The 24,675-nt window shown below is 49.7% G+C and overlaps 1 protein-coding gene and 1 non-coding gene across 2 annotated transcripts; both read right to left on the reverse strand.

Annotated features, from left to right (window-relative positions):
- Positions 1-4,217: 4,217 nt before the first annotated feature.
- Positions 4,218-24,280, reverse strand: SLC3A2 (solute carrier family 3 member 2). Its single transcript, XM_007944858.1, has 10 exons — positions 24,169-24,280; positions 9,770-10,204; positions 9,148-9,321; positions 8,513-8,607; positions 6,379-6,447; positions 6,244-6,302; positions 5,895-6,075; positions 5,651-5,794; positions 4,685-4,780; positions 4,218-4,580 (listed from the first exon to the last, which is right to left on the reverse strand). The coding sequence occupies exons 1-10, from the start codon at positions 24,278-24,280 to the stop codon at positions 4,218-4,220; spliced, it is 1,728 nt and encodes a 575-aa protein (XP_007943049.1).
- On the reverse strand, positions 22,818-23,006 carry LOC122150379. The gene has a single exon (XR_006163635.1). It is a non-coding gene; the product is annotated as a U2 spliceosomal RNA (small nuclear RNA).
- Positions 24,281-24,675: the final 395 nt, after the last annotated feature.

A 24,675-nucleotide genomic window follows, 5' to 3' on the forward strand; every position in this document is an offset into this window, starting at 1 on the left:
AAACTAGCCAATCATAGCATCAGAACCCTAAGCATGTGAGAGAGAGTGGGAACCTCCCAGAACATTGTATTGTGCCACGCCCAACAGAAATACTCCAGGTGGACAACTTCAGCAATCAGGAGCTTCTCAGTTGCTCCTAGAAAATCCCACCTTGGAGTTTACAAAGACTCATGGGTGGAAAAGCCACACTAAGTAATGTACTACACAAGTGGCTCGTGTGTTGCTGTGAGTCTGGGGGCTACAGCACCAGTATCTCAAATACCCACAGGGTCACCCACAGTGGGCAGGTTTCAGCAGAGCTTTCAGACTAAGACAGACTCAGAAAGAAGGGGCCATCCACCTCTCAAAGAATTGACCAGTGAATACCTTATGAATGGCAGTGAACCACTATCTGATATATTACTAGAAAACTGTATTACTGGATGCTTGGTAGACAGTCAGCAAAAAAAGACCCTCAATGAGATGAACTGACCCAGTGGCTATGCCAAGGGGCTCAAGCATGGCACCTTCATGCTCTACCCAACCCTCCTGTCCACTGGGACGGTGCAGGACCAGGCAGTGTTTCATTGTGTTGTACAGTGTCACAGTGAGCCAGAACTGCCCTGACGGCACCTAGCGACCACACACAGTGTCAGCTCCATGTGAAGTCAGCCTCCTCTAGCCCCGTCTCAAACTCCTTCCACACTCAAATACCCTACCTCCCCTCCCTGCTTTACTTTGCCTCTGAAGACTGTTACCACACCTACCATACTATGTATATCACGCATTTTTCTTGTCCATCCTCCCACTAGAATGAGGAGGTAGGGATTTTTTTTTAATTTTATTTTGATTTCCTTCTCCCATGATTGTTCTCTCCAGGGCGTGTATCCACCTGAGGTAAATGTTTAACTCACATGCCTGTACTTTGTTTGGCTGGAAACCACAGGTGTGGGTTCAATTCCAGACCTGAAGGGCAGCTGGGGGCCATAGTCTCAGTGGTTCCACCAGGCTCCATTGGACCAGCAAACCTGGTCCCCACCTTTTTTTTTCTTTTTTGCCTCCAAATGATTTTGAGTTTTGTTCCACATTGTTCTCCCGCTCTATGCAGGATCTCCTACATCCCTTAGGAGGTAGGGATTTTTGTATTTGGCTCCCTGCTGTAACCCGGGCCTTACAACAGTTCCAAGCACATCCTGAGTGCTCAAAAGTTGTGTGGAATTAATGACGTGGGAGATTTTAGAAGCCAGACTCACCCTTACTCCTTCTCCCTGAAAGACCAAGTCTGCAAAAACAGGAAAACTGACCACCCTCAGCTGGAAACCACGGTGGAGACAAGAAAGTGGCCCCAAGATCCGAGACCTGCAGGTAAGCACCTTGGCATGACTGAGGGAGGTGTGGATATCTGTCCCAACCTTGACACCTCTTCTGTTAGGACCCTGGTGTGGCTCTTAGGCATTGTCTTTGTGACTCTAGGCAGATGTCTGGGTGGAACTATGCCAATGTGGTGCTTTGTGGCCCACCCAGGGGATTGGATAGTTTGCTAGTGATGTAAATAAGGTACATGGCACCCTTGTGGGGGTGGAACCATGCAAATAAGGTGTATGGAATGCTAATGTGGGATTGGTTAGTTTGGTCATTCTGTTGTTGTTATTTACCATCGAGTCAGACCCAACTCATAGCGACCCCTCCTTGGGTTTCTGAGACAGTATCACTACAGAAGTAGATTGCCCAACCTTCCTTCCAAGGAGTGGCTGGTGGGTTTGAACCACCAGCCTTCTGGTTAGCAGTCAAGTGCCTTAGACACTATGCTACCAGAGTCCCCTCAGGGGAGGGAAAATTGCTAGACAGGTAAGAGACAAGTATTGATTTGGGTGAAGGGAGAGGCAATATACCAAAAGCGAGTGACCAGCACAATAACACTAAGGAAAATGAAGACACAGAGAGGTGCACGAGATACAGACCACGAAGATAAACCCTTTTACATATACAATACTGCATTGTCAGCAATAACAAACATTAATCTATGGGTAAATATATAGGTAGACAGGCTGAATGATCAGGTATGTCAAGGCAAAAGGGAATATACTCATGATCATATAGAAGTCTGGCAGATGACATTTCTACATACATATTTGTGTGTGCTGTGAGAACGTCCATATAAATAGAACTAATGGGGGGGGCAAGTTATGACAACTTCTTAGCCACAGCCAACCACCCTGAAGGGGCGAGTTGCTGGGCCTGTGGGCTCTGGACCACAGTAACAGGGGGCATCAAGCTCAACTGGCATAACATACTAAACAAAAACATTGTTCTACATCCTACTCTGGTGAGTAGCAACTGGGGTCTTAAAAGCTTGCAAGTGGCCATCTAGATGCAATGATGGGTCTCTCTTTATCCAGAGCAAAGAGAAACATGGAAACAATTAGTCCAAAGGGCTAGTAGACCATGTGGTCCTCAGCCTGTATGACCATGAAACCAGAACTAGATGGTGCCCGACTACCACTGTCAAGCACTTAGAGGGGGATTTGTGTAGGAAATCCTGGATAGAATGGGAGAACAATGTGGAATAAAACTCAAAATCTTATAAAAAGACCAGGTTTGCAAAAGACAGGCATATGAGCAGAACATTTACATTAGGTAGATACATTCCTTAGAGAGACAATCATGGGAGAATAGAAGGGCTGTGTATGCACAGGGAGACGGCTCCAGGAGTGCACGGGAGGGAAAGGGCAGGGAAGAGGTGGCTATGGGGAGGAAGTGGGAGGAGAGAGCTGTTGCATGCGGGAAATTAGTCAATATCATAAGACAAAGTATATGTGAGCTGCTGTATGAAAGATGAATTTGCTCTGTAAACTTTCAGCCAAATCACAATTTAAAAAAAAAAGCAGGTTTGCTGGTCTGATAAAACCTGGTGAGACCTCTAAGACTATGGTCCCTAGTTACCCTTTAGGTCTGGAACTGAACTCATTCCTGTGGCTTCCAGCCAAACAACAGACAGGCACGTAAGGTAAACATTTTATATCAGTAGATACACTCCTCAGAGCAATCAATCATGGAAGAACAGAAGGAGTGTTTGCACAGGGAGACAGCTTTTGGGGGGTGGGCAGGAATCCATAGGAAATGAAGACATAGGGAAGAGGTCACTACAGGGAGGAAGTGGGAAGCAAGCTGTTACATTGTGAGGATTGCAGTCAATGTCATGAAACAAAATGTGTATGAACTGCTATATGGAAAATAAATTTGCTCTGTAAACTTTCACCCAAATCACAATTTAAAAACAAAGAGCGAGCCCTCCTGCCATCAAGAGAAGAGCTGGAGGTGGAGTGCATGTCCTTGGACCTGACTGAGATCCCTGCGCTGGAGGTCCTTGACAGAGAAGGCCAGCAGAGATGGCAGCAGTAGAACCAAGAGGCATGAGACAGAGCTGTGGCTTGCCGGCTCACGGAGCAAGAAGGCTAAGTGACTGTCTTTGGGCAGGAGGCTTGTTGACAGAGTGGGGTGCACCTAGGTGCCCCTATCTGCAGAGCTCAAAGAGCTTTGTAACACTTGCCCAAGCAGGGCAGAGGCCAGGCTGAAAGGCCAAGGGCCAGAGAGCGATGCCTAAGGAGACAGCTGAGGGGTGACTGTCCTGATGGAAGAAAGGCTGGGCAATCTACTCCGTAGTGATACTGCCTCGGAAACCCAAGGAGGGGTCACTACGAGTAGGGTCTGACTCGATGGCACATACCAACTTCCCTAATAAACCCCATGATCGTAAGTATTGTCTGAGTTCTGTGTGGCCACTGCAACGAATTACTGAACCCAGCAGAGTGCCGTGGGACAGACGGCTGGTGTCAGAACTGGTACATAAGCTAGGGGCGAGTGGCACGTGTGGCCTCAGAGGAGTAAGCACTGGGCTGTTGATGGTGACTGTCTCCCCCTTGTGAGGATGGAGGTCAGAGGATGCCACTCCACACCCTTTTGCACAGGGCCTTTCCACTCTGGGCCTTGTTCCCTCAAATCAATCAGTGAAGCAGCTGGAGCAGATTCCAATATGAGTATTTCTGGCAAGTCCACTGTGGGGCAGGTCCAGGAGAGGTAAGGGGACAGGAAAACACTTCATCAGGCAGGGGTGACTTTTATTTGAAGCCAGAAAACATCCTACTTTGGGGGGGTCGTCTATCATCTGTCACAATAAAAAAGGGGGAAAAAAAAAAGAGAGCCTGGTAAGGAGAAAGGGGTCACGGTCAAGCTGGGGGTCAGGCCACATAGGGGAAGTGGAACAGAAGCCCCTCACTGGGCTCCAGATTCAGGTGTTGCAGCTCAAGGGAGACGCCTTCCTCCCGGCCTGGCTGGGTGCTAAGCACGAGTTCGGCCTTGGCCGGCAGGCTCACATTATCAGGCAGGCCAGTGGCTCCTAAATTGGCTGGGACGCTCAGATCCCCAAAGTTGAGCACCACCAGGAAGCGCTTGTTCTGGTCCCAGTGGCGGACGTAGGAGAAGAGGCCAGGCCCCGAGGGCAGTGTGTGGAAGTCCCCATGTAGCAGGGAACGCTCCTTGACCCGCTCATCACTCAGCCTCCGGAACAGGGAGAGGAGGGAACCAGGGACTCCATCCTGGCCCTGCGGATGATGAAGACAGAGCAGGAGGCATGAGGGCTCCATGGGTGCAGACCCCAACAAGCCACCAGCAACCCGCTGTGTCCAGACCCTGCCCGAAGCCTTACCTTCACCGTCATGTTGGCACTTACTGGCCCAGAACCCGGGCTAGAGGTATCAGGGAGGCTGGATTCATCCCACAGCATGACCGGGGCCTCCACAGGCTGGAAACAGTGAGAACAGGACTTGGACAAGGCCTGAGGCCTGCTCTCTCCCCCCTGAATGCACACCTCCCTGACCTGTGCCTGAGTAACGTCTATGGGACAAGGAGGCAGGCTCTCAGCTCAAGGTCCTTGTACACAGTGTCCCCTCCGCCTGGAGGGCTCCTCCCTTGCTTCCTTCGGGTCTCTGCTCTGTCTCATCAGGTTTTCTGTGGCCACTCTCTATAAAGGCTACCCCATCCTCTATTCTCTTGGTCATGACCGTGCTTTCCTTTACAAAGCACTTACCAGTTCCTGGCATCTTTATTCTACTTGCTCATCATCTAATTCCACCACCTGCAGCTCTTCAGGGCATTGCTGTATCCCTGAGGGCTGGCACATGGAATTACCTATAACTTGTGACATAGATGAATGACTAATGACTGGTCCTATAAATACCACCTTGGGCACCAACCTCCAACCCCCTGGATAAAGGTAAGTGAGTCCCCCTGGTGGTATTACCCTACCAGTACTCACTGCCATGTTCTCACCCGCTTACTCACCTGGGCCCCTCACTACACTATAAGCTCTGGAGGGTATGGAGCCTAGCAGAGTACCCACTGTCTAATGAATGAATGAATGAATGAATGAATGAGAGCTACCATAGCAGGTACCAGGAAATGCATTCCAAAATATGCTCTCATTTAATCCAACCTCCCTGCCAAAAACATGGTTATCACAGAAGAGATCCATGACTGAAGAGGTGAAATAATGCCCAAGACCACACAGAATTGACCCAGAATCACACACAGTTCCACCTCAGGGCTCATGTCCGTCTATCACATCTACACATCCATCATCATGCTGGGTGAACACGAACTCTTCTACTAGTACCTGTCCAGGAAGGGTAGCCGCTTGCAGGCCAATCTCATCTCCATAGCTGAAGATGGGGGTCCCTGGCAGGGTGAAGAGCAGCAGCTGGTAGAGTCGGAGAAGAGAGGCTGGCACAAAGGAAGTCAGGAGCCTGGCCTGAGACAACTGTAGGGACAGAAATACTGGTGAGCCCACAGCCTACTCTGCCTCTATCTGCCAACACCCCTTTCCTCCAGGAGGTCCCCATCTCCATCATGGTACTCACACTCCAGCTGCACCAGCGATTGCCAGTAGCGTTCAAATACTGGGTGACCAGGAGTTTTGTATGCTCCCTAGTAAAGCCAGGGCTTGACAAGTATGAACTAGTCAACAACAGGTCCTTGGTGGAGTCAAGCAGCTTCAGGATCTGCTGCAGGTCAGAGAAGCCAGTGCCTGCAATCAAGAGCCTGTGGAGGGCGGGGCAGGGCAGGGGTCAAGGTTGGTGTGAGACAGGAAAGAAAGAACGTTGGTGAATAAGATTCTCTGGATTAGGAAGCACCCCTTTCCAGGGCCTAGTGCTCACTGAGGAGTTCCCACAACAGAGGTGAGCTGGGGATGGGGGGCCCGGTACCAACCTATCTTCACTGGAGCTCTGGGTAATGTTCTGCCACTCAGCCAAGAATGAGGGCGCATCCTAGAAGACAAAAAGCAGTGTCAAGGAGCAAGAAGACTCATCCAGGCTCTGCCTCCCACATGGAAAGGAAATTTACCGTCAGATTCTCCACATCCCGAACCTGGAACCCATCCACACCAGCCTGTAACCAAAACTCCAGAGCATCCTAGAAGGGGTCAAAGAGGAGAAGAAAGATATCAATGCCCTGATGTAAAGGCATACAAAATTCCAGCCCACACTAAACCCCCGCCATCGTGGACTCCCCCACAACCTGAGGACAGTCGCCTACCAGGCTGGGTCTCATTTCCCCCACTTCTATTTCAAAGGCTTATTAGCCTTTGGTTCCCTCCAAGTCTAATCTCCCATGGATTCTCTTAGTGCTAAAGCATTGTACTTCTGTCTTCCTCCCTGTGGCAAATCACATCTTTGACAGCTACAGAGAAAGCCCAAGAGAAACAGTGCTTTCATATGCACAACTCACGTAACGTTTAGCACATGGAACAGCTCGTGTGGAACAGCTAAGTGCCACTGAGTTGGTTCCGACTCACAGCAACAACAGAATGAAACACTGCCCAGTCCTGAGCCATGCTTACAACCACCGCTATGCCTGAGCCCACGTCATAGCCAGTGTCTATCCACCTCGCTGAGGGTCTTGTGGAATGGTAGTTCACCCATTTTAGCAATGAGGAAACAGGTTCAGAGAAGAGAGGAAACGTCCCCAGTTAGCAGCATGGGCAAGACATGTGATGGTTAATTTTACATGCCAACTTAGCTGGGAGACAGCTCCCAGTTGTTTGCCCAAACACTAGCCTAGCTGCCATCATGGAGTAGTTACACTTGGGTAAATCAGTTGGCGGTGAGCAGGGCAGATTTCCTTTCACATGCCAGCTCATCTAATGCAATCTATCAGTTGAGGTCATACCAGTGTCAGGCAGGTCCTAAGCCCAATCACTTCTGAGTAATAATTAGATCAGGAGAGACACACACACGGAAAAGACGTGACAGGATGGTCGACAAGCAAAGGAACACCAGGGATCACTGGCAGACACCAGAACTGGGAGAGAGGCTCATGGAAGGAGCAGACCCTGACCTGGACTTTGAACCTCCAGAACTAAGACAAAACACGTCCCAAGATGGCAAGACAACAGCCCTTCCTCCAGACCAGGGTGGGTGTGACTTAAAGAGCAAGAGACAACAAGACCAAGGATGAAAGAATGAAATTAGAAGCACAGCCCCAGGGCAGGGCAGATGAAGACTTGAAAAGAGGAAGGCAGCTCTGCAAACAGGCCCAGGCCGAACCCTGGAATCCGACTGGCACACCCCACGGAAGCCCGCCTCCACCTCCACTTTTTCTTCCCTTTCTTTCACACCCCACTGCTCTCTCCTCTTGTCTCCATCTTCACCTGAGGCTAGCACCCCACACGCACCATCTGAAAATACTCCCTTATCATTACTCATCAAGGGTCTTCCAACCACTGGCTAGGGCTAGACTGGAGAAAACCAAGGGCCCTACCCAAATCGTGGAAACCCAAGGTCAGAATCACAGCAGCCAGGAAAGTGTCAGTGTCTGCCTCCACTTCTGTTCCACCCATTCTGAACTGGTCAATGTCCTAGAACCCAGGCGTCAGGATCCGGGGAGCCATCCAAAGCCTCACTGCCCCCCGCCTGCTGGAGAGAGTTTGAGCCTACTTCCTAAGGTGAGGGAGACTGGAGAAGTGGACCACTTAGGACTTCAAAGTCTTAACTAGCTGAGAGACCTTGGGCATACTAGGCCCCTCTGAACCTTAGCTTCCTCATTTACAAATTAAGGATAATGACAGACTCTGTCTATGGCTACATAGAGGATTAAAAAATATCTATGAAACACTTGGCCCAGTTCCAGAAACACAGGAAGCCCCAGTATTTACAATTTCACACTGAGCTCCATTCCAAAGCACATCAAACAAGAACTGGGAAATGAGTCAGGGTGGAATTCCCTATAAAGGGTTTCCTTTCCCCAAAGGGAAGTCAAACGTCCATACTGACATCTGAGACAGTCCCTTCCTGGCCCTAGCACCCTCGGAGTCAGGGAAACAGAAAACTGAGTGACCATAAAAGGAACAAGAAGAAACAGGGGTGCATGTTGGCCTTGCTCTCCTGCTTAGCTTCAGGAAGCGAGGGGGTCTCAGCAGGACCCAGACTAAGTTTACAGAGAAAGCTTACAGAGAGCATCTGGCTCCCAACACACTCACCTTCATCTTGGTGCCCACTGTGCCAGCCTCAGTGGGGAGGAACCACGAATTCTGGCCCCGGTAGTTGGGAGTGAGGTCCAGAATGACCCGGATGCCTGGAACAATGGAGGAAGAGGCAGTGTGAGAAAGGTTTTGGAGTAAGCAGAAGGAGGAAATCAACACACACAATTCTGTCGGATGTTTCCTAGGTATTCCACAGTACAAAAGCTTGGATCTGAGCCCTGACAAGATCCCATTCCTATGGAACAAATGTGAGCAAGGAAGGGTCTTAAGATCCTATAGGGCAGATATAAGAGAAGGCTGAGCTCTGGGGCCCTGGGCTCCCCACCCCTAGATGAACTTCTTCTATAACAAACTGTAGGCAATAGTTCATTTGTTTTTTTTTTGTTTTTTTTCCCCCCCAAAAGGATCTTATAAGTTTAAAAACCACTGATCTGATCAAAGTCTACATTTTGCAAATAAAGGCACTGAAACTCCAAAATTAAATGATCAGCTCACCATGCAGCCACACGAAAGCCATCTACCAACCTAACCCACTCGCCCTGTCCCAGGCCTGGGAGCTCAGTCACCCTGCCCTGCCTCCGGCCAGAGTCCAGGCTTACTAGCTGCTTCCCGGTGAACCCCAGGACACCTACTCTTTTTCTTGGCCGACTGTAGGAGATGATCAAAATCATCCTTGGAGCCCAGAGCAGGGTCTATCTGTTTCAAGTCAGTCCCTGCCACGTCATCCTTCTGGTTCTTATGAACTGGGCCCAGCACAATGCCCTTCACCTTCAGGGTGCTCAGGTAATCCAGATGCCCCTCTAGGCCTGAAACAGGAAGGCAGAGTGAGAGTGAAGCCCATTGGAGAGGTGCAGGATTCTCGCCTCTCTGCTGGCCTCAGGGGGGCACTGTGCAGGCCACAGCACAAGACTCTGAGAAGCTGATGTAAGGAGACTTGCACATTGCTTCTGAAACCGGCTAGGACCGGCTCCTGGGGCCGCCAGGGAAAGGAGGGCGCTGAGTCAGCCACTATGGAGAAAGGAGGGTTAGGGGACGCAGTGTTTCTTCCTCAAAGAGGAGGGAACATGACCTGAACAGCCTTCCAGGATACTGACGGGGTGAAGCGAGAAAGGGGTGGGTAACTGGTGCTGCCTGCCCCAATAAAACCAGAGCTGGGAGAGGGGGCTAGGGATAAAACCAAAGGGGGAGGGGTTAAACCACAGGCGAGAGGGTGGGGTTTAAACCAGTGACTGCAGGAGAGGGGGTTGTACTAACCGGCTAGGTCGCCTGTTTTGCGGGGCTGGAAGGCCTGAATGTCGCCGATGCGGTAGAGGGCGCCCTTGTGCCACCATCTCTGCGTGGGCAGCTGACGGCAGCGCGGTGCCTGCACGATGATGACCACGGCCCCCGCCAGCATGCCGAGCCAGCCAAGCCAGAAGAGCACCAGCAGCGCCCAGCGGGTGCGCACCCAGCCGGGACTGCCCGCCACCTTCAGCAGCTCCTCCTTAGACAAGCCCGTGAACTTGGCCGCAGCCGCCTCCGCCTGGTCGTCAGCCACTTTGATCTTCACCAGGCCGTTCTTCTCAGGGCCACCAGCCATGGTCACGGCCACAGCCGCCCCAGACGCAGCGTTCATGGGCTGCTTCTCGGGCTCCAGCTCGTTCAGCTCCACCTCCTTCATGTCCACCTCAGTGTCTTGGCTCATGGTGCCTGTGAAATGTGGGACAAGGGAAGCAGCCTGCACTCGGGTGACGTCCCAGAAGGCCCCGACCTCTTGGTCCTGGACAGATCTCCTGCCTACCTCCCTCTACCGCTGCCGCTACAAAGACTGTGGTGGGGCAGCACGGCCCCAGGAAATTGGAGGGAAGCCCAGCCCTAGTCCGCCCCTTAAGGAGGAACCTTCAGGACAGCTCTTTCCGGGACCACTGGGGGACGGAGGTGGCGGCATGCCAGGAGGGAAATAATGATGGGACTACGCCTGCCAACGTGCAGGAATCTCCAACCTGTCCACCTACCCCGAAGGTAATGTCCAGTGAGATGCTGGGACCCTGCGACCGCTGAGCAGATCCACCTTTAAGTGGGCGGAGTCTGATTTGTTCGCCCAGGATCCCAGGGTCCCTCCCACCCACAGGAAGTCAGGGTGGGGGTGGGGGAATCCAGCGCCCAAAGCGGCAGCCCTCACCCATTCCACAGACTGGTGACTTCGTGACACCATCCACCATTTGCCCATGGCCTGAGCCACCTCCTGGGCTTTCCGACTTGTCACAGCCACGAGTACTCTCCAAGCCAGCCAGACTCAACTTCCTCCCTCCCTTTCCTCAGCAGCCTGGTCTCTGAGCCTGAGACTACACTAGATCGCTACTCCCCAAAGTGCTTACTCCCCCACTGTCCTCCAAGACTGGAATTTTAGCTTAACTAATTCACTGCACAACAAATATTTATTGAGTGCCAACTTCAGGATGGCAGGGGTTGTGGCAAATGTTCCAGAGGTGGGTCTCAGCTAGAGGCAGCCATCTTTTGCCTAGAACATACTCTTCCTCCACCTTGTAGGGGCTCCCACAAATTATCCCAAACTCCCTGAGAATGCCCACTACCCGTCTGTCATTGTGGTGGCCTGCGTGTTGCTGGGATGCTGGGAGCTATACCACCAGTACTGCCAATACCAGCAAGGTCACCTATGGTCGACAGGTTTCAGCAGAGCCTCCAGACTAGGGGAGACCAGGAATAAAGGCCTGGCAATCTACTTCTAAAAATGAGCCGATGAAAACCCTACAGATCACAACAGAACACTGTCCAACATCTTGCTGGAAGCGCCCCCTAGGCTGGAAGGCACTACACAAAAGCCACACAATGGACTGAACCATGCCAACAATCGAAGATGGTGCTGGACCGGGCAACAGTCATTCTGTCATATTTAAGGCTGCCGTGAGTGGGAGCCATCTCAACAGCAACTGACAACCCCAGGGCGCCAGGGTCCCCGTGCTCCCCATCACTTCACTGGGCAGCTAGATCTGCAAAGGCCTCCCAGATGCACTTCACAAAGGTCCTTGGATAGATGCTAAGTGGGACAGAGACAAGGTTCACAGCCAGGACTCACCAGACCTCAGCACTGTGCTATGCCAACACTCTGAGGGACTCCATGTCCCCAAGCAGTGCCAGCTGGGTTATTTTCAGAAAAGAGCTGAAGGAAATAAGCGCTTCCTCCCTCTACGTGGGCTGGAAGCCAGGAGGGCTATGTATGCGGGAGAAAGCAGAAGCCAAGACGTGAACCAGTGGCAGAGAGAAAGGGGTGCCAAGGCAGGGCCCTGAGTGTGAAAAGGCTCATTCCCTGCCATTCTCTTTCAGCCTCCCAAAGCCTGTACCTGCCTCCACCCCAGGAAAGTGAGGAGCAACTCCGAGGGAAGGCAGGCAAGTGGGAGAGACGGGGGTTCAGACCAGTGCTCAAAGATGATAAAAAGTCCAAGGTGCTTGGGCACACCAGATAAGAAGTGCCAACCTGGGCCTCTGAACAGACTTTATCCCCAGCATGAAGGCTCAGGGTTGAAAGCTGTGGGCTCAGAAGCTCTCCTTGACAGAGACCCACATAACATCCCCTAGGAACACCACATCTCTCTCACGTGGCTCCAGAGAGTTGAAGCCAATTTCTTCTGCAGACAGCAAAAATGTAAACAGCTCCCCTACCCCCAAGCTTCTCACCCCCTCCTCCCACCCCAGGGCTCAGCCTTCAAATATCTACAGCTTACAACCCATCAGGCTTCCTCAGGCCCCTGGAGCTTTGCACATTGCCTTTCCTGCTGCTGTTCTGCCCTCCCTGTATGGCCCCCTCGGCCACATAAACTCCTAATCATTCCAGCCCCAGGCAGCACTACTGCTACCCATCTCTGTCACAAGTCATGTCTGCTTGTTTATTACATCTCCTGTCTGGGTAACAGTCTGCACTTCAAGACAGGTGGCAGGGACCACGTGCTAGCTGTCACGGGCCGCCTGCTCAGAAAGGCTGGTAAACAAGCTCTACCTACCAAACCCAGCGATTGCCCTTCTTAGGAATAACAACCACAGCCCGTGAAGATGAAGGGATAAAAAGGAAAAGGAATTTAATCAACACTGTGTCGAGATGAAGGTGCTTATGCACACCAATGCTGCTAAGTGTTCAACCGAAACAAAACGGTGAATTTGGGAGAATGACTGGAGACAAAGAGGCCAGAAAGTGGCCAGAGACCCTTCGATTTGACCATGTACACTGACAAATACAAAAGCAAATACCAACTAAGCCTCCAGCAGGAGGCTGGGGTGAGGCACTTCAGCAGTCCGGAGGCCCGCGAGGCCCCACGTGAGGCACAGCCTGAATGGCCCACACTGGGGCGGGTGGGCAGACAGGGAGGGGCCCTGCAAGCCAGAGGGCCAAGCTTACAAAGAAAGCTCCTGTCTACTTCCCGGCTGCAAAATCCCTATCACGTGCTCCCCAACAGTAAGGAAGACTGGCTCTTAGCCCGAAGACAGGCAAGCTATTCCCCCCAGGTGCTTTTGCTGGTGGATAAAAAGGATCTCCAAATCCAGAGGGAAGCCGGGAAGGAGACAGACAGAAGGACAGTCAGTCAGCCTCTTTGTCCAACAGACTGCAACTCTACCAAAGCCTGAGGCATGATTCCAGGCCCAGAAACAAAGCCCCGGGGCTCCGCCTCTGAAACAGTCAGCCAAGAAGCCCTGAGGATTTCAACCATTTGGAAAACGGATGAGGCAGAGGGTAAGAAAGGGAGCTCCGAGGAGTCAGAGTGTTTCTGAAATGAGAGCAGAGGAGGAAGCCGACCCGAGCAAACTTGGCAGCTGTGATCTGAGGGACCAATGTTAGCTGGTCTTTGTATCAAGACTCCTGCAAGAGGAACAGTGGCTGGTGAAGACAGGACTGGTAGGGCTCTTAGTGAAGGGTGAGGACATGGGGCGGAAGGGAGAGCAAAGCCAGGAGGAGGGAAAGAAACGCAACCACGGCCAGCCGTGTCTCACTCTCACTCACTGCCATCGAGTCGGATCCCACTCACAGAAACCCCTCCTTGGGTTTCTGAGACGGTATCTCTATGGAAGTAGATTGCCCAACCTCCCTTCTGAGGAGTGGCTAGTGGGTTTGAACCACCAGCCTTGTGGTTAGCAGTCAAGTTCCTTAGGCACTGCGCCATCAGAGCTCCCAAGCCATCTCTTGGGAGACAGAAATGCAAATGCACCATCTGGACCCAGTGAACGCCACTGCGCAGTCATTCTCTCTGACACAACCAAGTATGAAGAGGAAAACAGCAGAGGGGTTGCAAGATGTCCCAGGCTCATCTTGTATACTCACTGCCCCACCCTGGAATCAGCCACTTCTCCAAGAACGGTGTTAGAAGCCAAGCACGGGCGCTGAGTGGCTCTCAGGTGTACTCTAACGAGCAAAAGTTATCGATCAAAAAATGTATCAATCTGTGATACGGAAAGCATGAGCAATAAAAGAAAAAGGCAACTGGACTTCAATAGAAATAAAATCTTCTATGCATCCAAAGCCACTGACAGAGTGAACAGGTCCCCCAGAATGGGAGAAAGTATTTGGTAGTCATATATCTGATAAGGATTTAACATCAGAATATATAAATAACCCCCCTAAAACTCAACAACAAGAATAATCCAATCAAAAATGGGCAAAAGATAGGTATTTCTTCACAGATACACAAACGGCCAGCAAGCGCATGAAAAGATACTCAGTATCATTAATAAAGGAAATGCAAATCAAAACCCCAAGAGGGAAAAGGAAAAAAAGGAAAAAAAATAAACCAAAGATACCACTTAGTTTCCACTCCAAACCAAACCAAACTCACTGCCACTGAGTCAATTCCAACTCACAGCAACCCCCACTGGGTCTCCAAGGCTGCAAATCTTTACGGTAGCAGACCAATTCATCTTTATTCTGCAGGGCAGCTAATTGGTTCAAACCACCAACCTTTTGGTTAACAGCCAAATGCCTTAACCACTTCACCACCAGAGCTTATTTTGCATCTACTCGGGTGCCTATTATTAGAGGAAATGGGAAATAACAAGTGTTGATGAGAATGTGGAAACACTGGAACCCTCATGCATTGCTGGTGGGAATGTAGAATGATCCAGCTGCTGTAGCAAACAGTTTCATGGTTCCTCAAACTTAGACACAGAGAATCATCACACACCAGCAATTCCACTCCTAGGTATACACCCAAGACACTGAAAGCAGGGACTCAAACAGGTATTCGTACACCAATGTTCACTGCAACATTATTCACAATAGCCAAAAGGTAGAAACCACCCAAGTGTCCATCAACAGATAAATGGATGAACAAAATGTCCTATATTCATGTAATAGCTATGCGGTGTAGTAAATTACTTAGTGTGGCTTTTCCAACCATGTTGTTGTTGTGTGCCGTTGAGTCAGACTCAACTCATAGCGACCCCTTCTTGGGTTTCCGAGGCAGTATCTCTACAGAAGTAGATTACCCAACCTTCCTTCCGAGGAGTGGCTGCTGGGTTTGAACTGCCAGCCTTCTGGTTAGCAGTCAAGTGCCTTAGGCACTATGCTCCCAGAGCTCCGAGACTTTGTAAACTCTGTGGTGGAATTTGCTGTGAGCAACTGAGGAGCTCCTGATTGTAAAAGTTATCCACCTGGGGTATTTCTGTTGGGCGCAACACAAAGCAATGTTCTGGGAAGTTCCTGCTCTCTCTCAGGTGCTTAGAATTCTGATGTTATGATTGGTTAGTCTGGCCACTCGGCCAGGCTCAAAAGGAGGCCTCCTAGAGGCAGAAGAAGTCTCTCTCTGACTGCTGGTTGAGGAAGTCTGCGCTGCTGAAAGAGACATGCACTCCTGAAAGAGACAAGTATTGCTGAGTGAGACACCGAGGGACACTCACTATTGGGAGAGAGACTGTGGACTGGGAGAGAGACTGAGCGTTTTTCCTGAACTTGACTTGTAGCCTGGTGCTTCCCTAGTAAAGCCCATAATCTGTGAGTTCTATGTGGCCACTGCAATGAATTATCAAACACAGGAGAGAAAAGGGCTGGAGGGAGGCAGCATGTCTGGCCTTGTAGTAATAGGCCTTGGGCTACTGATGGTGATTCTGTCTTCCTCTTGTGGGGTTAGAGGAGGTCAGAAGATGTGGCCTCCTTGTCTTTTTTGCAGCATATTATTTGACTATAAAGAAAAATGAAGTTCTGACACATGTACAAGATAGATAAAGCTTGAAAACACTGTGCAGAGTGAAATTAGACACAAAAAGACAACTATCACATGATCCCACTTACATGCCATGTCTACAGTGGCAAATGCTAGGAGACGAAAGTACATTTATGATCACTGGAGGCTGGGGGCTGGGGGCTATTTGCTTAAAAGGAACTGAGTTTCTTTTTTGGGGTAATGAAAAACTCTTGGCAACGGACAGTGGTGACGGTTGCACAACACAGTAAATGTAATTCACGCCATTGAACTGTATGGTTAAAATGGCAAACTTTTTGTTATATATGTTTGACCACAATCATTTTTCTCAGTGTTAATCTTTTCACTTTTAGGCCACATTTTTTTGCGTGTGTTTAAACAAATCTTTCTTTCAAGGTCTAAAAGGTACTCATCTGTATTTTCTACTAAAAGAATTATGGTTTGGTTTTGACATTTTAAGTCCTTAATCCATCAGGACTTGATCTTTACCTCTGGTAAGGTAGAGAGTCAATCTCATCTTTTTGCCAAATGGATCCCCACCCTTTCCAGTTCCAGATAATGAACAGTCCTTCCTTTCCCCCAATGGGGGACATCTCTGTGCATGTATGGAACTTTCTTTTTGTATATCTGTCTCATAGCAGTTACACACGCACATGGAGTTTTCTGGGTTTTCTAGTCCATTCCGTTCCCTGAGTTTTGTTTATCCCTGCACTATACCAGTCTTAATGATCCTAAAACCAAACTCACTGCCGTCAAGTCGATTCCGACTCATAGTGACCCCTCCTTGGGTTTCCGAGGTGGTATCTCTAAGAAAGTAGATTGCCCAGTCTTCCTTCCGAGGAGTGGCTGGTGGGTTTTGAACCACCAGCCTTCTGGTTAGTAGTCAAATGCCTTAGCACTGTGCCACCACAGCTCCTGTAATGATCCTAGCTTCATATTTTCTATCTGTGAAAATGGCAGGGCAGAGGCATCTGACCTCCTCCACCTTCATTCACGAAGGGGAAAGAGAATCATTACCAGCATCAAGCACCCAAGGCTGACTAGCTGATCTCTGGGAGGCAGAGGGCCGGTAGACAGACTTCCTCTGGCCTACCACCTTACCCATTCTGACACCAGTGGTCCCTCCCCAGGCCCTCTGCTTCTCTGCTGGGTTTGATAATTCACTGCAGTGGCCACACAGAACTCACAGACACTACTTACAATTATGGGGTTTATTACAGAATAACAGGCTACCATTCAGGATACAATCTTTCTATCAGGACAGCTTCCTCTCAGCTGTGCCCCCAAACAGGCTTCTCTCTGGCCCTTGCCCTGCAGCCCCTCAGCCTCAGCCCTGCTCAGGCAAGTGTCACAAAGCTCTTTATGCACCAGTAACTGGTAGCATAGTGCCTAAGGCACTTGGCTGCTAACCAGAGGGCTGGCGGTTCAAACCCACCAGCCACTCCTGGGAAGGAAGCTTGGGCAATCTACTTCCACAGTGATACTGCCTTGGAAACCCAAGGAGGGGTCGCTATGAGTCGGGTCCAAGGCACGTAACAACAACAACAACTTCCCCAGAGGCAGCCCACTCCTCCAGCAAGCCTCCTGCCAGCAGGTGCTCAGCTTTCTTGTTTCCTGGGACAAAAAACAAACTCACTACCACTGAGTCATTTCCGACTCATAGCAACCCCCCACTGGGTTTCCATGGCTGTAAATCTTTATGGAAGCAGACCACCCCATCTTCCTTCCACAGAGCAGCTGGTGGGTTTGAACCACTGACCTTTCAATTAGCAGTCAAACAAACGTCTTATCCACTATGCCACCAGAGCTCCTCGTTCGCTGGACCAGCCAGGAAGTCCACCACACTGACTCCTGCCGGCCTCCTGGTTCTCAGCCACTGTTTCTCACTAGCACCACTATTACAACTGCCTCCTGGGTCTAGCAGGTTCCCAGAGCAGCGACTTGGGTCCAAAGGGCATGCTCCACTCCCAGCTCATCTTTCTTAATGGTTGTGAGGTACCCCTTTCTGCCTCTAGGATGGCTCATTTTAAGCCTGGCAGGAAGGCAAAACTGACCCATCCGATCCCCTCATGAACGGGTTCCATATACCTCATTTTGCATGGCCCCACCCCTACAATGGTGCCATGCACCTTATTAACCTTAACAATCTATCTAATCCCCTTGGTGGGCCACAAGCACTTCATCTGCATAGTCCCACCCAGTCATTTGTTGGGAGTTGCAAAGACCATGGCTCTAACTCAAAAACTCACTGCAGTCAAGTTGGACCAGACTCATAAGTGACCCTTCCTTGGGATTCCGAGGCAGTATCACTACAGAGGTAGATTGTCCAGTCTTCCTTCCAAGGAGTAGCTGGTGGGTTTGAACCACCAGCCTTCTGGTTAGCAGTCAAATGGCTTAGGCACTATGCTACCAGAGCTCCCTAAACCATGGCTGGAAGAGCCATATTAACTAATTTACTGCACTGCCATATCTAGAACAAATCCCTCCTCCTTGTCCTTCTTTGGTGTATCCCAGCTATTTTTAGCTCTTTACCTTTAAGCTTTAGAAATATCTTACCAAGTTTCAAGAAAAACTATTTGGACTATGTGGTGCAATGAATTGCTTGCTATGGCCACAAAGGCCATAGTCTTTGGGACTCCCACCAGATGACTGGGTGGGACTATACAAATGTGAGGTGCTTGTGGCCCATCAAGGGGATTAGACAGCTTGCTAAGAATGCAAATAAAGTACATGACACCCTTGTGGGGGTGGGACATGCAAACAAGGTGTATGGAACCCTAATGAGGAAACTAGTCAGTTTTGCCATGCCATTAGGGTTCAAAGAAAAACCAAACTCACTGCCATCAAGCTAATTCCAACTCATAGCAACCCCCTTTGGGTTTCCAAGGCGGTAAATCTTTACAGAAGTAGATTGCCCAGTCTTCCTTCCGCAGAGTGGTTGGCAGGTTTGAACCTCCAACCTTCTGGTTAGCAGTCAGATGACTCAGGCACTGTGCCATCAGAGCCTCTTGCCGCTAGGCTTAGAAGAGCGCCAATTCCAGAGCACAGAAGGGGATCTCACTACAATCAAGAAAGAAGACGCAGGAGTGGAGTGCATCCTTTAGCCCCGAGATCCCTGCGCAGAACCTCCTCGACCCAGGAGACAGAGAGAGAGAGAGCAGTCACACTTTCCTGAGACAGCGGCACTGTAATGGCAGCAGCAGAACCAAGAGACCAGGAGGAGACAGCACAGTGGGCCTCCCAGCCCATGGAGTGAGAAAGCTGAGTGCCTTCGGGCAGTAGGCTTGCTGGAGGCGTGGGGTGCATCTGGGCACTGACCCACACAGCGAGGCCTGCTGACCCACCAAGCAGGAAAGTGGAGTACCTTCAGGGCAGGCAGCTTAGCAGCAGACCTTAAAGAGCTTTGGCAGAAGCTGCGGGCCAGAGAGAGGCATGCCACGGGCCCTGCTGAGAAGAGGCTGTCCTCATCAAGGAACAGTTTGTCACGAGCTGTTTCTGATCCTAAACTGTAACCTGTTATTTCCCTAACAGATCCTGTAATCGTGAGTATTGTCTGTGAGTTCTGTGTGGCCACTGAAACAAATGATGAAGCCCAGCAGAGAATTAGAGAATGCTGTGGAGGGGGCAGTTGATGTGAGAAGTGGTAAAAGGATGGAGGCTGGAGGCACGTCTGACCCCCGCCTCATAGGAATCAGCCGTGGGTTGTTGATCTTGATCTTTCTCCCTCCTTGTGAAGCTAAAGGAGGCCAGCTGCTGTCACCATGCTGTTTTTACAGGCTGTTACTAGAACTGCATTGAGTCTACGTGTCCATTTGGGAAGAACTGACAACCTTGTGATAGTCCGTCTTTCTATGTGTGTGGACGACCTCTCTACGTATTTGTTGTTAGTTGCTTGTGATTCTGACTCAAGGCGACCCCGTGTTATGGAGCAGGACTGCTCAATAGGGTTTTCTTGGCTGTAATCGTAACAGGAACAGATTGCCAGGCCTCTTCTTCTGCAGCACCATTGGGTAGGGTCCATATATTATGTCTTAATACCCCTTATTAAAGTTCTGTAACTTGCCCCAAATGAGTCTTGCACATTTTACTAGATTTATCTCTAGAGACCTGAACGTTTCTGAAACTATTATAAATGGCAACTTCTTTCTTCCTAGTTGCCAGTGACAGTTGGGTATTAAATCTTACATCCAGCTACCTTGCTAAAGTTTTCTATCATTTCTAATAATTTGTCTATGGTCATGGTATCTTACCACTACTGTATGTTATCTACAATCTTGGTCCTTTCTCAACCATGTGCTTCTCATTTATTTTCTGAATCTTACTGTATTGGACACGTCTTTCTGTATGCTCTCAGGCCCTCAAGGACCCTATTTATCTCTACTCTATCAAAACTACCCTGAAATCTAAGTTTTCAGCCCTAATTGAACACCTGCCATCAGTTCAATAGTTCTAACTATCCAAGTTATTTTTGTCATCTTGCAGTACAGTGAACTGTTTAACATGGCCCTTGTAGCCACAGTCCTCCATTTTCCTATGTACTGTAAATCCTAGCCTCTAGGCCTGTTTAGGGTGGGATGGATCTTGGTCCTGCCTTGCTGGAGAGTGTGACTCCTTTCACCACCCTCAGTTTCCTTGGGGGTGTATATGTGAATATGCTGGCAAAGTCACCCTCTCTTGCTCCGGATCCTGCATTTGGTTCATCTTCATCTCATCCCTGGACTTGAGACAGCAGCCAGTCCTCTGACCTGCCAATATGGGTTTGCCAGCCCTGCAACCACATGAGTAAGGAGAATTCTCCAGACCTACACCTGACCACAGATTTAGGACTTACCAGACTCCTAACCTCCACCTTGTGAGCCATTTCCTCGGCAGTGTGTGAGTTCTGTGAGACATTACAGCAACTGATGGTGTAGTACCTAAGGCATCTGACTACTAACCAGAAGACTGGTGCTTCAAACCCCCCAACCACTCCTTGGAAAGAAAACTGGGTAACCTACAACCATAGAGATACCAACTCGAAAACCCAAGGAGGGGTCGCTATGAATCTGATTCAACTCGAGGGCAGTGAGTTTTGTTTAGTTTTGAAGATGGGAAGGAAAGTGCTAAGGGGAGGAGGAGGAGTTGGTATCAGAGATGGTGGAGTGGTACAGCACCTTGGAAAACTGGGACATTTGGGACATCTTTAATCTCTACCTCATAGGGACCAGCCTTGTGCTGATCCTTCTCAAAGAAATTATTCAAGCAACCCCCAGAGCCCCCCACCTAAAATATTACAATTCAGGCAGCGAAATCTTCATTTTTCCAGTTTCCTAGCCCAGAAGCACTTGGGCAACTTTTCTGGGTCTTACCTCTCCCTATCTTCCATTTTCCCTGCTAGATGCTATGTAAGCCCTGTCCCTCGCTAAGGTAATTACATGATCATTTAAAGGAAACCAGAAACTACCACTGCCCAACAAAAGACAACTGAATTAGACAATTAAGCCATGACGCGTCCAAATCTCACTTCCAAATCTCAGTTTCCCTCCAGTCATCCTACAGGTGCTTTCCTAATAAACCTGATCAACACCTCACCCTCTTAAACCTTTCAACTGACACCATCTGTTTTTATAGACTTAACAAGATCAACAAGGAACTGAGAGCTTGCCCAACACCATATTCCAAACTTCATCGCCCCACTCACACCTTCACTCTGCACTCCCAACACAACGGTCTTCTTTGAATTCCTTGAAAAGGTCTCTCAGGGCACAGGGTCTTTGCAACCTGCCATAGTCCCACAATGGATTACACAGAGTACTTTTTTTTTTTTCAATTGTGATTTGGGTGAAAGTTTACAGAGCAAATTCATTTCCCATACAGCAGTTCATACCCATTTTGTTTCATGACACTGACTGCAATTCCCCACAGTGTAACAGCTCTCTTCTCACTTCCTCCCTGTGGCTATGTGTTCCCTGTGTCCTTCTTTCGCATGCATTCCTGCCCTCTGAGTTATCGCTCTATGCAAACACTGCCCTTCTGATCTCCTGTGACTGATTGTTCTAAGGACTATACCTATCTGGTGCAAATGTTCACCCTATGTTGTTGTTGTTGTTATGTGCCGTTGAGTCGGCCCCGACTCATAGCGACCCTTCCTTGGGTTTCCAAGGCAGTATCACTACGGAAGTAGGATTGCCCAACCTTCCTTCCAAGGAGTGGCTGGTGGGTTTGAACCGCCAGCCGTCTGGTTAGCAGGCAAGTGTCTTAGCCACTATGCTACCAGAGCTCCCGTTCACCCTATATGCCTGTCTATTGTTTGGCTGGAAGCCACAAGAGTGACTTCAATTCCAGGCCTTGAAGGGGTGACTCGGGGCCATAGTCATGGGGGAGTATAATTTACTTTTTAAATTTTTAGGCATTAGCATGGTCTATCTTTTCTAACCAATATGGAGCATAATCAAAAAAAGTTTGGTGATCACTGCTTTATTCGGCCGTTGTGTGTCATCGAACTCATAGCCACCCTACAGAACAGAGCAGAACTGCCCCAAAGAGTTTCCAAGGCTGTAATCTTCCCGGGAGATCTCCAGGTCTTTTCTCCGCAGCTCGGCTGATGGGTTCAAATCATTGACCTTTTGGTTGGCAACCCAGCACTTAACCATTGCACCACGAGAGCTCCTCTAATTCTACCACTATATGAAGAGTTACTACAGTAATTGCCAGTTGTTGGAACAATAGAAATTGTTCAATTCTATTCTATTGTTCTAGTTCTGGCCTTGCTGCACATGATTTCTACTACCTTTTATGGGTTTATAATCAAATCTTTTACTAATCAGTCTGTTGTTGTTGTTATGTGTCCTCGAGTCAGACCCGACTCATAGTGACCCCTCCTTGGGTTTCCGAGGCAGTATCGCTACGGAAGTAGAATGCCCAACCTTCCTTCTGAGGAGTGGCTGGGGGGTTTGAACCGCCAGCCTTCTGGTTAGCAGTCAAGTGCCTTAGGCACTACGCCACCAGAGCTCCTCATCATTCTAGTTACCATCATTTCCAAGTTCATCTTTCTAACAGAGATATGATTCACCAAAGTTAAACGTAGTAATTCACCAAAGTTAAACGAAGTAAGTCTCTTGTTTAACAACTAAATAACCCCAGAGGGGTGCACCATTCCTGGAGGTACTGCAATACCAGGCTGATGCAGGGGGTAGATAGAACAAGTTCCAATTCATTTTTTCCTTGTTTCAAAAATCACTTTAATCCACTGTCCTCGTTAGAAGGCATCTGACATTAGTTGACAAGAACAGACATTACACATGCTGTTAGTGAAAAGGCCGAGAAGTGATACTACCTGTACGAACTCTCAGTCCTTCCCACCCCAAACCTTCCTCACTCGGTTCAAAAGTGTAACCCTATTGTTACACTTTCCCACTCCTCATCTCCCCAAAGAGTAGAATAATCCCTTTCTGGGAGACCTCTCGAATGTGGCACTTCTTCACAAACCAGGAAATTAAGAAAGAAGAAATTGGACATTTTCCTCCACAGACGTTTATGGCCTGTTTCCTCCAGGTTCCAGTAAAATACCGGCCATTCCTATCCCTCCTCCTCAAGCGAAGCAGTACCTCCTGCTGCCAGATGGGGTCAGGGTTGCTCCACGATCGCACTCCGCAGCCCTAAGTGTGAGCTCTTCCACAGGACAATGAATTGGGAAAAGGTCACTAGAAAATGTAGATAAAACTAATAAATATAGACGGTAGTGTGGATGTTCCTGGTTGTCGCCAACAGTTAAGGTTAAGCAACCTAATGGTTGGTGGTTCGAACCCAGCCAGAGGCACCGGCGATCTGCTTCCATAAAGATTTCCAGTCAAGAAAAACTCTGTGCGGCCGTTCTACTCTGGAACGCATGGGTCGCCATGAGTCGAAATCGACTCAACAGCATCGAACAACATGACTGTTCCTGGATCTCACAAGCAGTAAAACTAAACTAAAGGTTGGCAGTTCGAACACACCCAGATGCGCCTGGCGATAGGCTTCCGAAAGATCACAGCCTGGAAACCTACGGGGTATTTCTACCCTCCACAGATGGGGTCACTAGGAGTCAGAGGATCCTGGAGGGTAATCGGTTGGTTTTTGGTTTGGGGGCTTTTTTTTAAATAAATCTGTGAGTCCGACTTTCTGTCCTGTGTTGTTAGATATCAGGGATCCGAAGAGGATTTACACAAACGTGAGAGCGGGCCTCCGGGCCGTTATTGTGGATGGGGAAAGAGGGAGTGAGTGGTGCTAAGGCAACTCGGGAAGCAGGCGTCTTCCTTACATGGAAGTTACCTCATCTATAAAATGGGGTAGTAATCATTGCCACAAGATTCTGAGGAACTAAACTAATTCATCCACATAGTGTGCTTAAAACCGCACCAGACACCAAGACACTGGTAAATAACGCGGAAATCAGACGCTGTCCAATTCACTTTCCCGAAACGGCCTCCACTCGCGCCCAGTCCCGCCCAGTACCTGAGTCGCCCCCTGCGCTGGGATACTGGTCAGGGGGCCCGGAATGCGCGCCGGGAGGCGGGCGTGGAGCCGCGACGACGCCGGCTGAGGGCTCAGGAAGTGCGGGATCCATGAAGGCGAGCTATCCACAAGGGTCCAAGAGTGTGTGGAGAAAAGGGGCCTCAGGACAGAGTGCGGGAGGCAGGTGGCTGCGACGCGGGAGAAGATTGGACACCTGACCCAAACAGCCTCAGCGTTCCAAGAATACCAGGAGTGGGCGTCGGCGGACCATGCCGCAATGCGCAGCTCCGCCCTCCCCTAGAACGCATGCGCGTGTTTTTCCCGCCCCAATTTTGGGACTAGCGCGCTGCGAGCCCGCCCTCCTACACATTCTCTACCCACAATTCCCAGGGTTCACCGGCCCGTCCTAGTTCACATGCGCATTTCATAATCCCGCCCCAAATCCCGTGAGCCTCTGCGAGGCACTATTTAAGCGTCTTGCCAACCACCTTCGGCCTCATTTTTTGC

Source organism: Orycteropus afer, unplaced genomic scaffold (genome assembly GCF_000298275.1).
Source record: "Orycteropus afer afer isolate SDZICR_OR568_19922 unplaced genomic scaffold, OryAfe1.0 scaffold00130, whole genome shotgun sequence".
NCBI classification, from domain to species: domain Eukaryota; kingdom Metazoa; phylum Chordata; class Mammalia; order Tubulidentata; family Orycteropodidae; genus Orycteropus; species Orycteropus afer.

Bases quoted from the DNA above. Each gene is read 5' to 3' on its own strand.
- SLC3A2 (XM_007944858.1), bottom strand. From the start codon at position 24,280: ATGGATCCCGCACTTCCTGAGCCCTCAGCCGGCGTCGTCGCGGCTCCA. The intron at 9,322-9,769 runs GTTAGTACAACC...TTCCTGTTTCAG, and splicing joins CAAAACAGGCGACCTAGCCG to GCCTAGAGGGGCATCTGGAT. The intron at 8,608-9,147 runs GTAGGTGTCCTG...CCATTGTTCCAG, and splicing joins ACAGTCGGCCAAGAAAAAGA to GCATCCGGGTCATTCTGGAC.